This window comes from Nycticebus coucang, chromosome 6, assembly GCF_027406575.1.
Source record: "Nycticebus coucang isolate mNycCou1 chromosome 6, mNycCou1.pri, whole genome shotgun sequence".
Classification (NCBI taxonomy): domain Eukaryota; kingdom Metazoa; phylum Chordata; class Mammalia; order Primates; family Lorisidae; genus Nycticebus; species Nycticebus coucang.
The window spans coordinates 49,945,903-49,960,768 of record NC_069785.1 but is presented as its reverse complement, the minus strand read 5'-3'; the positions used below and the strand labels follow the sequence as shown (position 1 = coordinate 49,960,768).

At 36.1% G+C, this 14,866-nt stretch overlaps 1 protein-coding gene across 2 annotated transcripts in view; it reads left to right on the top strand.

Moving 5' to 3' along the window:
* The first annotated feature begins 715 nt into the window (after positions 1-715).
* Positions 716-14,866, top strand: part of MYEF2 (myelin expression factor 2) — a 39,998-nt gene continuing 25,847 nt past the window's right edge. For both annotated transcript variants that reach the window (XM_053593936.1, XM_053593935.1), the window contains exons 1-5: positions 716-1,003; positions 9,787-9,995; positions 11,226-11,278; positions 12,481-12,488; positions 12,589-12,682. In XM_053593936.1, the coding sequence (XP_053449911.1) occupies positions 840-1,003; positions 9,787-9,995; positions 11,226-11,278; positions 12,481-12,488; positions 12,589-12,682 (528 nt within the window). In that variant the 5' untranslated portion in view covers positions 716-839. The remainder of the gene's footprint in view (positions 1,004-9,786; positions 9,996-11,225; positions 11,279-12,480; positions 12,489-12,588; positions 12,683-14,866) is intronic.

The window sequence follows — 14,866 nt, the reverse complement described above, 5'->3', positions numbered from 1 at the left end:
ATATGGCAATTAAATTTGTGAGCTTCTGTTTCACATATTATTTCCACCAGTATGTTATAAACACATAACCAAAACCCAAAATGTCCATTTCTAGCCAATCTAGAAGATGTCTTATGAAAATTATAAATTCCTCCCATTGATTGCTGCCCAGAGAATTGTTATAATAAAAAGCTTCAATTTTCTTTTACTAAGCTGATAGTTCAGTATCAAGAAAATCCTCACTCTTAAGAACAACCCATTCCTAAAGAAATACAAAGCCATTCAATTTGGTGAATCGCAATCAATCATCAATAACTGTTTATTGAATATCCACAGGGTGCCTAGGCATTGAAGCGGTAGGCGACCGTTCAAAGGTTTTCTAAGGGGAGCCGGAAGATCTGCAGACGTTTTTAAAGAAGCAAACTGCTGTGTGCTTCTCTAACATAAATTGTCCCTACCTGAAAAGAATTGAATAGTCTGGGATTCAGAGTTCCACATTTTCTAATCCTTCTTTGTAAGCGAAGACCCCATTGGGTGCCAAGCGACAGGAGGTATGGTGGTCAGAACCTGGCACCACCAGGGGCTTCAAGACTGGTAAAGCCCTCCCAGGCAGGTGCAGGGCCGACTACAGTCACTGTGGCCCTGACCCCGGCCTCCCTGTCTCCCCTCCCCCACCCAATCCCCCACCCGCATACACCATCTCCCAGTCGCTCAGCCTCGACCGGTTCTCGCGAGATCCGGGCAACTGAGCGCTCGGGGCCTTTTCAAATCGGGATCCGTTACCGCTTTCCCGGCCGCCGCCATTGTCGCGCTCGGAGCCCCTCAGCGCAGGCGGCCAAGGCGTAGGCAGCGGCTGCGGGATGGCGGACGCCGACAAGCCCGAGGTACCCGGGGCCACCGGCAACGACAGCCCTCATCAGCAGCCCGCGGAGCCGCCGGGCGAGTCGCGGCGAGAACCGCACCCCCCGGAGGCGGAGAAGGAGCAGCCGCAGCCGCTCGGCAGCAGCTCCAATGGCGTTAAAATGTATTGTCTTTTCCACCGGGGATGGGGCGAAGTGGGGTGCGGGGAGCGGCCGAGGGACAGGAGGCGGGCTAGGCCTTTTTGGGGGACTGCAGCCCCTCAGGCCAAAGCCCTCGGCCGCGTGAGGAGCAGGTGCAGCCGGGCGGCTCCCGGGCCCTCCCCTCCTGCCTTGGGTCGGTCCGCCTGTGGCTCGGGGAGTCCGGGCCGAGGGTCTGGGGGTCAGGGGCCCGGCCCTCCGCCGCGATTTCTGGGCCGAGGCCTCTGGACACCCCACTCTTCCCTGCCTTTAGCTGGAGAACCTTTGAGCAAAGCCTGGCGACAGGAAAATGGTCCCCCCTTTAAGGGCCAATGGTTAGTGTTCATCACTAGGGAGTATCTAGGGATGACATCATCGACATTTCCTTTTAACCACCGAGAACGCATTTAAGAGGAATATCCCTGGCCTTATTTTTAGCTTCGCAAGTTCAGTATTTTGTTGTTTTCTAAAGCGTATGTTCATTTTTGAACTGATACGGAAAGGAAGTTTAATAATGTGCTGTTAGACTTAATCTATTGTGTTACCCTTAAATTGCTAGACTTTATTCATTACTTTTAAAAGGGGAATGTGCGTTTCGCATCGCCTTTCCACCCACTCAGTAATATTTGTCAGCTGTGCAAGCTGTTTATAAACTCAGGTTGTGATGGTCTTAATTTGGTATAATGATAATACAAGTTTTTTTTTTTTTTTTTAATTGAAGAAAGCCCATTTTAAGGTTGGAGCTGTCGTCAGGGCCTATAGAGAATTTAGTTGACTGAAATCCATAGTAATTTCTAGTTACAGGGAAATGGTACGCGGAAATATTATGCACCCCGTTGTCCCTGTCATGTGATGGGACATGAAGTCAAGCACTTATTTTCCTATGCCTAACTCTTTAAACCTGAAGTTAGAAGCATGTTAGTTTAGTGGAAACATCCTTTTCCTTCTCAGAGTAGAAAGCAGTAAACATGGGCTCACACGAAAATGGACAAGGAAAAACGTCTTTCTGACTTTTCTCTTACATAAAAGTGTTTGAAACTGTAATAAGATCTGGACTATTCTGTGAAAGACTTGATTGCAGATGAAAAGGGGGTAACTGCAGCTGCATTATGACAGCTCTCAAATGGGTTCTAATAAGGTAGCTAGCAGAGAACTCACAGAATTTGTTCCTGGATGGAAAGTGGTACACCTCAGTAACTGAGGAAGCACAAAGTGAGTGAGGTACTCACCAAGTGAGTTAGGAAGCACAAAGTGAGGCACTTTATACCGTGCTTGCCAAAATGTGGGCTTTCAGGGATTATATTTGGCATTAAATATAGAAATGAAAAACCATGGCATGATGATTAAAAGTATGTGCTATTAGTATGTGTCTAATCATGGACATACATGCTTTTACCTGAACAAAAAGCACAGCCCGAATTAGCTGTTATACTTGGATATGATTGGTGTGATAGTGCTGGTGCAGGTGAAGTTGGTATTTAAATCTACATCAGATCTAAAAGTCCAGTCCCATTAAAAAACTCATTATGGTTGAGTAAGGCAAGAAAAGATGGAGGAGAGAGGTGTGGAAAGAATCCTTGTCTAATTTGGGAAGAGAAAAATATAAGGTGAAGATATTAAGAAATATTACAAGTAAATATAGATTCTTTCCATATTGCTTATAATTCATCTGTCTTCTTTGCTCTTTTTCCAGAAGTTGAGTAGAGGCTAGTTTACTCTCAGGGATTTCTTGTACTGTCAATTTCGTAAAAGCATCAACATATGATGATGGTCTAGCATAGGTTATTCACATTGAATATACAAGGGACCTAAACCTTTCTGACTCAGTGAACTAGTCATTAACTAGGAGTTAGTTAACAACACCGACATATAAGATTGAATTGATTAGCATGTTTTCAATGATACGAATTCATTGTGATCATGAAAATAAGCAAATATTGCCCTAAAATATATATTGCTTAGAAGTGAACAGAGTACTTTGTCATAAGGATTGAAATGACTTTTGCTAAGGTTAATCCCATTGAGGATGGGATACTACTGTGTCTTACGAGTCTCGAGACCACTTTTTAAAAAGGCCCAGTACTTGTTGAAGAAATGCAAAAGTGAACTTTTATGATTATGAAACTCATATACAGTGAATTTAGTTGGCACGCTCACATCTTTAGAGAGGAAATGTAAATATCTGTTTTTCTAGATCTGATCTTTTCCTTTATGTCAAAACGCTCTACCAGCTCTACTTTTCTTAAAAGTGAATAGGAAGGAAAGCAGCAGTACTCTTGTAATGAATATTCATGTATGATTAAGTAACACTTTAGTGTATATGGAGTTTGAGAGTTATAGTACAGCACTTGTAAAATATTAAGCATTGGAGCAAGGTGAAGTGTTCCCTACTAGGGTAGTAACTTTTCTTGTATTAGGAGTAAAGACTGAAACTAGCCTTCATTTGCCCCTAGTTATACCCTATTGAGGTATAATTGACAAATAATTGTTTGTATTTTTAAGGTGTACAATGTGATGTTTTCATATATGAATGAATACATTGTGAAATCATTACAATAATCAAGCTAATGTATGCATCGCTTTCTATAGTTACTATTTTTTTTGTAGTAAGAATACTTCAGATCTACTCTTAGCAAATTTCAAGTATACAGTAAGTACATCATTATAACTATAGTCACTACACTATACATTAGATCTACAGAACTTATTTATCTTATAACATAATTTGGACCCTTAGAATAGCATCTCTTCCTGCCTCTTCTGTTAAAGATCCTTCTACTCTCTGTTTCTATGAGTTTGACATGTTTAGATTACACATGGACATGAAATCATGCGGTGTTTGTCTGCGTCTGGCTTACTTCACTCAGCATAATGTCCTTCAGGCTCATCCACATTGTTGCAAATGGCAAGAATTCCCTGTTTTTGAAGGCTGTGTGTGTTTGTATATATATCCTTAGGGATGCTTTATTCATTCATCTGTAAACACTTAAGATTGTTTCCTTATCTTAGAAATGCTGCAGTGAACATGGGAATACAGATATCTCTTTGTTCATATGGTAGCTCTGTTTTTAATGTTTTGAGGAAACTATAGTTTTCCATAATTGCTTTACCAGTATATAAATTTGTATAATGTTCTCCTTTTCCCACATCCTCACCAAGCCTATCTTTTAACTTTTGGATTATATCTTAACAAGTGTGAAGTGATATCTCATTGTGGTTTTGAGTTGCATTTCTCTGATGATAAGTAACGTTAAGCACTTTTGCATATACCTGTTTGGCCATTTGCATGTCATTTTTGAAAAAACATCTATTCAGGTCTTTTTCTCATTTTTTAAATTTTTTTTTGCTATGGAGTTTCTTATGTATTTTTAATATTAACCCCTTATCAGATATGTGGTTTACAAATATTTTCTCCCATTCTTTAGTTTGGTTTTTCATTCTGTTTATTGTTTCCTTTGCTGTGGAGTAACTCTTTACTTTGCTATAGTCTCAAATGTTTATTTTAATTTTTGTTGCCTGTGCTTTTCATGTCATATTAAAAAAAATCATTGCCAAGACCAATGTTGTGGAACATTTTGCTGTGTTTTCTTGTAGAAGTTATATTGTTTCAAATGTTACGTTTAAGTCTTTAATCTATTTTGGGGTCATTTTTATGTGCATTGTAAGATAAGGATCAGATTTCATTTTTTTTGAAATTTGTTGAAGAGACCCTCCTTTATGAATTGTGTATTCTTGGCACCATTGCTGAAGATTAGTTTACCGTGTACATACAGATGTATTTCTAGGCTTTCTATTCTACAGATATATTTCTAGGCTTTCTATTCTATTCTGTTCCATTGGTTTGTCTGTCTTTTTATTCCAGTGTCATACTGTTTTGATTACTATAGACTTGTGATATAATTTGAAATAAGGAAGTGTGATGCATCTAGCTTTGTTTTTGTTTAAGGTTGCTTGTGCTACTTGGAGTCTTTTGTGGTTTCATATGAATTATAGGATTATTTTTGCTATTTCTGTGAAAAATTCTATTGAAATTTTGATAGGAATTGCATTAAATCCTAGATCTTTTTGGGTAGTATGGGCATTTTGACAGTTTAAATTCTGATCTGTGAACATGGGATATCTTTCCATTTATTTGTATTACCTTCAATTTCCTTAGTGTTTTATAGTTTTCTATGTACAAATCTTTTACTTCCTTGTATAAATTTATTCCTAGGTATTTTATTATTTTGATGTTATTGTAAATGGGCTTGTGTTCTTAATTTCTTTTTGGATAGTTTGTTGTTAGTGTGTAGAAACACAACTGATTTTTGAATGTTGATTTTGTGTCCTGTTACTACTGAATTTATTTGTTTTAATGTTTTTTTTTTTTTTTGGTGGAGTCTAAAGTTTTCTACATATGAGATTAAGTCATCTGAAAACAGGTAATTTTACTTCTTCCTTTCCAATTTGGAAAACTTTTATTTCCTTTTCTTGCTCTTGCTATGCCTTCCAGTACTTGCTGAAAACAAGTGGTGAGAGCAGCTGTCTTACTTTGTTCCTGCTGTGACAGGAAAGCTGTCAACTTTTCACTAATGTCATGTTAGCTGTGTGGGCTTGTTACAAAATGACCTTTATTATATTAAGGAACATTTCTTCTATACCTAATTTGTTGAAAGTTTTTATCATGAAAGGATGTTGAATTTTTCCAAATGCATTTTCTGTATCTATTGAGATGATGATTTCCTTTTTTGTCCTTCATTCTCTTAATATGGTATATCACATTTGTTGACTTAAATATTCATCCTTGCATCCTTGGGATAAATACCACTCGATCATGGTTTATAATCCTTTTTAAATATGTCATGGAATTTGGTTTGCAGTATTTTGTTGATGATTTTTCCATTTGTGTTCATCCAGGATATTGGCCTATAATTTTCTTGTGGTATCCTTTTCTTGCTTTGGTATCATGGTAATGCTGGCCTTGCAAAATGACTTGAAAGCATTCCTTCACGTTCATTTTTTTGGAAGAAGTTTGAGGAGGATTGGTATTGTTCTTTAATATTTGGTAGAATTTACCAATGAAGCCATCAAGTCCTGGTTTTTTCTTTGTTGTGACATTTTTGATTACTGATTCAGTCTCCTTTCTCATTATCTGTTCAGATTTTCTGTTTCTTCATAATTCAGATTTGGTGAATTGTATGTATTTAGGAATTTATTCATTTCTTCTGAGTTATACATTTTGTTGGCATGTAATTGTTTACAGCAGTCTCCTACGATCCTTTACATTTCTTTGGTGTTGATTGTAATGTTTCCTCTTTCTTATTTTTCTGTTTTTTTTTCTTTAGCTTAATCTTTGTCAATTTTGTTTATCTTTTCAAAAAACAACTGAATTTTGTTAATCTTTTCTATTTTTTTTCTGGTGTATTTCATTTTTTTCTCCAAGCCTAAGTGTTTCCTTCTTTATATTAACTTCTGGCTTAATTATTCTTTTTTCTAGTTCTTTGAGGTGTAAAGTTAGGTTGTTTGAGATCTTTTTTTCTAATGTAGGCATTTACTGCTATGAACTTCTGACAGTTTTCCTCAGCAACGGGATTAATTTTGGATTTCATACTATACCCTTATGCTTTTTAAGTCATACATTAAAATTGTTTCTCCATTTGATGTTAGATACTGATTTTTCCAGATATTTATGTTATTTTGGGTAGGTTATCTTTTCAGTCTTAAGAGTCGATAACATTTTTGTGACTTTTCTAGAGTCTGAAACATATTGGGGAGATGGCCTAAATAGTTTGTGAATTAGTGGATATAGTGCCAATACTTTTGTATTATGTAGCATCATTTCCTTAAGAGTTCTGACATAATTTTTACCTTCTCTCCTACAGTATATTTATGACACAGAAATAGTTCAGAAATTGTGTAAGTACAGGTTAGTTTCTTAATAGATTATCCTTCTAGTCTCAGAACTGATATGCCTTCCATAAATAATCTCAGGTTTATACACTGTAAATGAACAGTTTAGCAGTATTTTTTAAGATGCTACTAAATGAGGAAGATCTGAAAAGATTGCTCTCTATTATCATTTGAGTAAATATTTTAAAGGAGATACATATATTACTACTTTTCAATGGAATTGTCAGATCATTGTAAGGAAATGTTTATAACATCCATGTAATCCCCACTGAGGTCAAGACTAGAAGAACATCATGAGTACTTCAGAACTTTGTGTAGTTTTCACAATTGGTTTCATCAAAGAAGAAAATAGTCAGAGGAAGGGATATTTATCTAGAGACTGTATAGGTAGCTGCTTACCTGAATAGATAGCTATTTTTACAAACATTCATTGAATTTAGCCTAACTCTATTATGTAAATAGGTCCTTTGGGGAATGAAAAAGAAGGGTTCTTGTATCCGTTGTACCTGTACCAACAAACAAGAGAAAAGGCCTCTGTGCCCTTTGCTTGCTGCCATTTTGAAATTGCTGCTTTGTTCTCAGATAGTTAGGTACTCTATAGTTGAACACTTGAGACTCAGACCTCTTCTATGCCAGCCTGTTTCTGATGAGGGGATGACGTATTTGATAGTGAAGATGTCCCTGTCAGGGTCTGAAAAGGTAGCAAAGCAAGTTTGGCTCTGATATCTTTTTATCGTATCAGCTTTTCTGGCAGACAGTGGCAACTTGATGAGCATGGATTTGTAATAGACTGTTCATTCATTCAAAAATTACTAATTCTCCAGCACATACCATATGCAATTACTATGCTGGGTGCTGCTGATGCCAAAGCAGACAGTTTTTGTTCTTATAGAGTTTATGTACTATATTTATGGCTGTGTTGTTACCTGCTCAGATGAGCAGTGTCTAAGAAATTTACCATGTTGTGTAACAAGTGACTGCTGTTAGAGGTGTGTGTGTATAGCACTGTGATGTACAGACTCCCAGAAATGTTTGGCTTAAAAGATAATTTAAAGCCTGGGTTAGCAAACTTACTTGATTGTTGGAATATTCTAGGAAGCTTAAACAATTTTAGATTCCTGGGTGTCATTCCTGAAGGTTTTTTTTGTTTTAAGACCAAGTCTCACTCAGTCGCCCTGGGGTTGAGTGCTGTCTTTATAGCTCGCAGCAACCTCAAACTCCTGGGCTCAAGTGATCCTCTTGCCTCCGTCTCCCAGGTAGCTGGGATTATAGGCACCTGTCAAAACAGTAGGCTAATTTTAGAGAAGGGGGTCTCGCTCTTGCTCAGGCTGGTCTTGAACTCCTGGGCTCAAGCAATCTCAGCCTCCCTTAGTGCTAGGATTACAGGCACGAGCCACTATGCCCGGCATCCTAGAGATTTTTATTAGTATATGTGTTTGTGAAAAATTGCTTTAAAATTGAAGTTTGTTTTTAAAATAGTTTTAAATTCACCAAAGTAATTAATGATTTAAAATAAATTTGTTGTTACTTTTGAAAAGTAAATTGCATTTTTAAATATAAATCCAGATTTTTATCTATGAGATTTATTTTGTTTATTTTGAGAGAGTCTGTCACCCTGGGTAGAGTGCCATGGTGTCCTAGCTCACAGCAGCTTTAAACTCTTGGTTTCGAGTGATTCTCTTGCCTCAGCTTCGGGTGTAGCTGGGACTATAGGAGCCCACCACAACACTGTCTAGTTTTTCTATTTTTAGTAGAAACGGGGTCTCATTCTTGCTCTGGCTGGTCTCGAACTCCTGAGCTCAGGCAAGCCACCCAACTCAGACTCCCAGAGTGCTGGGATTACTGTGCGAGCTACCATGCCTGGCCTGTAGGATTTATTTTAAATGTTTATCTCCATCTTAGGGGTGGTTGGTGTATAGCATCATATTGTTATGCTTTGATTACAGTGTTATAAATTAAATTTTTTTCCAGTTAGGGTCTCATTAAAAAGTAGATTTATAGGATGGCACCTGTGGCTCAAAGGAGTAAGGCGCCGGCCCGTATGCCAGAGGTGGTGGGTTCAAACCCAGTCCCGGCCAAAAACTGCTTAAAAAAAAAAAAAAAAAAGTAGATTTATAAAATTCGGTTTATGTTACATTTAAGTATTGCTTCTCTCCTACAGCCCATCTCCCTATTATATGTAATATTACTAATAAAAATGACATAATTTAGAAAAATAAAAACAAAAAAAGAAGAAAAAAGCATAATTTGATGAAGTACCATATCCTAGTTTATAGTTTAAAACAGAAAATGTTAAGCATCAAAATATTAGGATGCCTTATAAATTTTCTGTGTTGATCAAAATTAGGACTAGAAAAAATTTGAGAGTTTTAATGTGAGTATATACATATACAAATGTAGAGGTATAGGCATAGCTGTGTATTTTAATTATGATTTTAAGCAATGGAGGAGAAGGTTTGGGCTATCATTTTATAAATTAGATTTTTAGAGTTTTGAATGAAACCCAGAAATTTAAGTCTTCATTATAGGTGGGTGTTTTACATGCTTTAGAAATGTAATCACCTATGTGTCCCCTGCCCCAGACTCTTAATAAACATTTATTAAGTAGTATGATGGAAAAAACTAGGTGTTTGTTTGGGTGTTCACAGCTACTTAATATGGAAAAAAATAAGGTTTGTTAAATGAGAAGGTTGACAATATGCCCAAACCCTTACTTTGAAATGGCATTGGGTAATTTCACAGCTATTAGGCTGACTCTTCGGCTACTTTGTTGAGGTCTAGAGTAGTGGAGAGTTTTGTGACATGAAAAATATGAAATATTTATTTAATATGGACTCACATTCTTAGAAGCACAACTGAGGGTTTTGTTTTAAATTCATAGGGAGAATGATGAATCAGTGAAAGAAGAGAAGTCTGACTTAAAAGAAAAATCTACAGGAAATAAGAAGGCCAATAGATTTCATCCTTATTCAAAAGACAAGAATTCAGGCACTGGAGAAAAGAAGGGTCCAAATCGTAACAGAGTTTTCATTAGCAATATCCCATATGACATGAAATGGCAAGCTATTAAAGATCTAATGAGAGAAAAAGGTAACTATTTCTGAAATAAACCACTGTTGGATAAACTTCATATAGAAAGGGGAGAGCAACTAAGCAGACTTTTTTATTCCTCTGAGCCACACAGACTCAAAAAATTTATTTTTATTTCTTGACTTGTGAATTAATCTTTTCCTCCTCTTTCATTTGACACAACTGCATTACAAGGTAGTATGGATAAATGAAGTATTTTTCTTTTTGCCATTTTAGTGGGATAGTAGTGAGCCAGCATATGCATGCCACCAAGAATTTTGTTAAAGTGATTGCTTTGTCTAGTTGAAGTTTTTATAGATTTTTAAAGGACTATTGCATTAGTTAAGCAATAAATTTAGTGTGTTAAAGTATGACTAATAAGGCCTGATTATTTTTTTTCCAAAAGCTGTTTTGTTATTATCTTGGTGGAGTCTGGAATCTGGCTGTGGAATTTATTTTGTTTGCATTGTCATGACTGCCATTATGCTGTCTTTGCAGTTCTATATTAAAATTGCATTACTGCTGTTGCAATTTTGTTCTCGAATAATCAGAAAACCTTCATCTTATATACATGGTTGGTTTTGGGGAAAAATAATTTTAATATTTGATCTTGTAAAAGTTAGTTTTGTTATCTTGAAAAATTGAGTTTCAACAGTCCTGAAAATTATGTACTTGGCTTTGAGGCTGATCTCTTCTAATCAATTTTTTAAAATTTGCATTGGTGTATCTGTTGTAAGGTGACAACTATTTGATTGGTTTTATTCATTGACTTTATTTAGAAAGTGTGTGGCTTGCTGTGAAGCATGACTTGTAAATTTAGTTTACTGATGGCAAATATGATTGAAGACATTCAGGTAGAAAGTCACCTTAAAACAGCTGTGGTGTGTAGGCTGACCAAAGTTATTTGAAAAGTGCTAATGTTGATGTTTTCTAATATGATAGGCTAAGGGACCATTTGTATGTATATGTGTTATTTGTTCACCAACTATATCATGCTGGCCAAAATATGATCTGTAGTATGAATTAGGTTAATATGGTTGTTAGCTTTTTTTAGAGAATGTGGACGATGTACATTTCTGAAAATTAGTTAAATTTACCTAGCTATTGATAGGAGGTATGTTGGTCTGGTTTTGATCGTTGGTGAATAATAGGTGCTTCTTTGTAGAGTTGTGCACAGGTGTGCAGTAAAGCAAGATATTGGTGTTTAAATGTATTGTTTCTTGGTATCTTCCTTTTGTATGTCTTATGTAGTTGGTGAGGTTACATACGTGGAGCTCTTTAAGGATGCGGAAGGAAAATCAAGGGTAAGTGCTGTGGGCAATAATCTGCTTGAGGTTTAAAAGTTCCTCAGCAGTTTACTTTTTGTATAATACTTGTACCAGTCTCTGGAAACTTAAGTTTCATTTTGTTTTACTTTTTTATGCAAGATTTGAGGCTTTATCCTAGCAAGTCTGACAACTTATACAAACCAAACTAGCTGCCTGGAAGGGATGGGTTTTGTAAATGCTCGTAAAGGGCATTCACTTTTCTAATGCACTAAGGTAATGCTTCTTTTTAGCTAAAAAAGATTTTAATATAGGATTTTGTTGATTTTGATGTCTTCAAGGATATTTTAAAAGTCACTGAGTTGATACTATTCCCTAAGAGTTTTTTGAGAGGCCTATAACTTAAAGGTGTTAATTAGAATGTATATTTGAAACTTTTACTGAAAAGTTTAGTGTGGGAGCCTACAGGACTACATAAGAGGCAGTGCTTTGACCAATTGGTATGATGACATTTCTGATTAAACTGACATCAGAGGAATTGGTTGATAGTAGATTTTGATTTTTAGCAACAAGAATACAATATACTGAAGAGTACAATGGAAAGCTATTAATAAGGCTTAATTACATCAGCAAAAATTAGGTACATAAGAAATAAAAACTTCGTCATCACATTCAAATGGCATATAGAACAGTGATTGTAAGGAATTATGTTTAAAAATGATTCTATAATTCTTTACCATAGATAACTTTTACATTACTTAACTGGGTGCTGTTAAAATTATGTACAGCCAGTTTTACTCTAATAGAGCACTTTGTTAGAAATGAAATTAATTAATATTTATTTGCTATTTTGATTTTAATAGAGTTGAAAAGCATTCTACACAATACATTTTTTGAAATATTTGTTACTCTGTGAGGATAGGTATGTTGGAGCTTTCAATTATTTTCTTGAATTAAATTGAATTCGTGCAGTGACAATAGTTTTAACCTAAAAATCATCTAAAAGTAAAATTGTACTCCAAGCTTGTTACATCTTATGTTCTAATGTCTTAGATTTAAAAATTTATAGAAAATTTGTGGTCACTTGCCTGTTATGTTCTGGAGGTGTTAAAGATGAAAAGTCATTGTATTGTGTTATTACGTTTAAAGATTTAAATGTTAGAATCTACCATTACCTTCATCTACTGATCTAAAGCTTTTTTTTTTCTTTTGCATAATTTGAAAAATCTACCTGGATATAGGGTTGTGGGTAAGAATTTTTTTCTATAAGTATCTTAAGTCAAATTAAACTTCTGATTGCAAAAAAAATTAGTACATAAACATTTCCTGTTAATTTTTCTTCCATTAAGTGTGGTTGAATTCAAAGATGAAGAATTTGTAAAGAAAGCACTAGAAACCATGAACAAATATGATCTTAGTGGAAGACCCCTGAATATTAAAGAGGTAAGATTTCTTATATTTAAAAACATAAATTTAAACATTTGACAATAAAAACATTCTTTCTTTGGATTTTCGTTTTTGGTAATGTATTTGTGTGAACTATAGCTTTTAAAAATGCTTACGGAGCATTATATACTGGTGATAGTTTTACTTGTACATGATTGTCTGTTTGCCCTTAAGCAGTCAGTTGTCTTATATATTTGATCTATTTCAAGTTGTTATGAACAGTGCTAGTGATCACCATAGCCTTCAGCAAGTCTTAACCATTTCGTTGGTGGAGGGTCTTGCTTTGATGTTGTTGGCTACTAACTGATCATGGAGGTAGCTGCTGAAGGCTGGGGTGGCTATGGTAATTTCTTAAAGTAAGAGAGTGATAAAGTTTGTTGCATTGATTGACTCTTCCTTAGAGGAAATATCTCTCTGTATTGTGTAATGCTGCTTGATAGCATTTTACCCACAGTAGACTTCTTGCAGTCCTCTCCAACCCTGATGCTACTTTATCAACAAAGGTTGATAATGTAATATTCTAAATCCTTTGTTGTCACTTTAATGTTCTTTGCATTTTCACCAGGTATAGATTATATCCCCAGAAACTTTCTTTGTTCATGTGTAAGAAGCAACTCCTCATCTGTTTAAGTTTTATCATGTGATTGCAGCAATTTAATCATATCTTGGGCTCCACTTCTAATTTTACTTCTCTTGCTATTTCTACCACATCTGTATTTATGTCCTCTACTGAAGTCTTGAACCCCTCACAGTCATCCGTGAGGACTGGAATAAACTTCTTCTAAACCAGTGGTTCTCAACCTTCCTAATGCCGCGAACCTTTAATACAGTCGAAAGGGGTCGCGACCCACAGGGTGAGAACCGCTGTTCTAAAGCATTGATGTTGATATTTTGACTTCCTCCTATGAATCATGAATGTTCTTAAATGTCCTCTGGAATAGTAAATCTTTTCTAAAAGGTTTACAGCTGACTGCCCAGGTTTATCAGAGGAAATCACTATGATGGCTATAGCGTTATGAAATTAATATATTTCTTAAATAACCTCAAAGTCAAAATTACTTAATGATTCATTGTAGCAGAATGGATGTTGTGTTAATGGGTATGAAAACAACATTTGTTTCCTTGTAAGTCTCCATTATAGCTCTTAGGTGAGATGACTAGGTTAGGTACATTGGCAATAGGCTTTAACATTTTTTTTTTTTTTTTCCTTGGAGACAGAGTCTCACTATGTTGCCATCAGTATACTGAGTACTGTGGCATCACAGCTCACAGCAACCTCAAACTCTTGGGCATAAGCGATTCTCTTGCCTCAGCCTCCCAAGTAGCTGGGACTACAGGCTCCTGCCACAACGCCCAGCTTTTTGTTTGTTGTAGTCATCATTGTTGTTTAACAGGCCCAGGCTGGGTTCAAACCCACTAGCCCTGGTGTATGTGGCTAGCACCCTAGCCGCTGAGCTACAGGCACCGAGCTGCCTTTACCATTTTAAAAGGATTTTTTTTTTTCCTTTGCAGCAGGTCTCAACAGTGAACTTAAACTATTCAGTAAACCATTCTATAAACAGATGTGCTATTATCCAAGCTTTGTTGTTCCATTTATAGGGTAATTGTGAAGCCCTAGGATTATCAGAATGTTAAATGAGCATTGGCTTCAACTTAAAGTCACCAGCTGCATTGACCCCTAACAAAAGAGTCTCCCTGCCCTTTGAAGCTTTGAAACTGGACATGGACTTCTCTTTAGCTATGAAAGTCCTAGATGGCATCTTCTTACCCTAGAAGACTGCTGCAGTTTCATCTTCACTGAAAACTTGTTTAGTGTTGCCACCCTCATCAGTGATCTTTAACTAGATTTTTTGGACCACTTACTGCAGCTTCTCCATCAGCACTTACTATTTCACTTTGCATTTTATGTTATGGAGATGGCTTTTCTCCTTAAACCTTATGAACTAACCTCTGCTAGCTTCACATTTTTCTTGAGCTTTTTCACCTCTCTCAGCCTTTGTAGAATTGAGTAGAGTTAGGGCCTTGCTCTGGATTAGGCTTTGATTAAGAAAATGTTGTGGCTGATTTAATCTATATAGACTACTAAAACTTTCTCCATATCAGTATTATGGCCTTTTTGCTTATTATGCAGCTGTTCACTAGAGTACCACTTTTAATTTCTTCAAGAACTTTTCCTTTGCA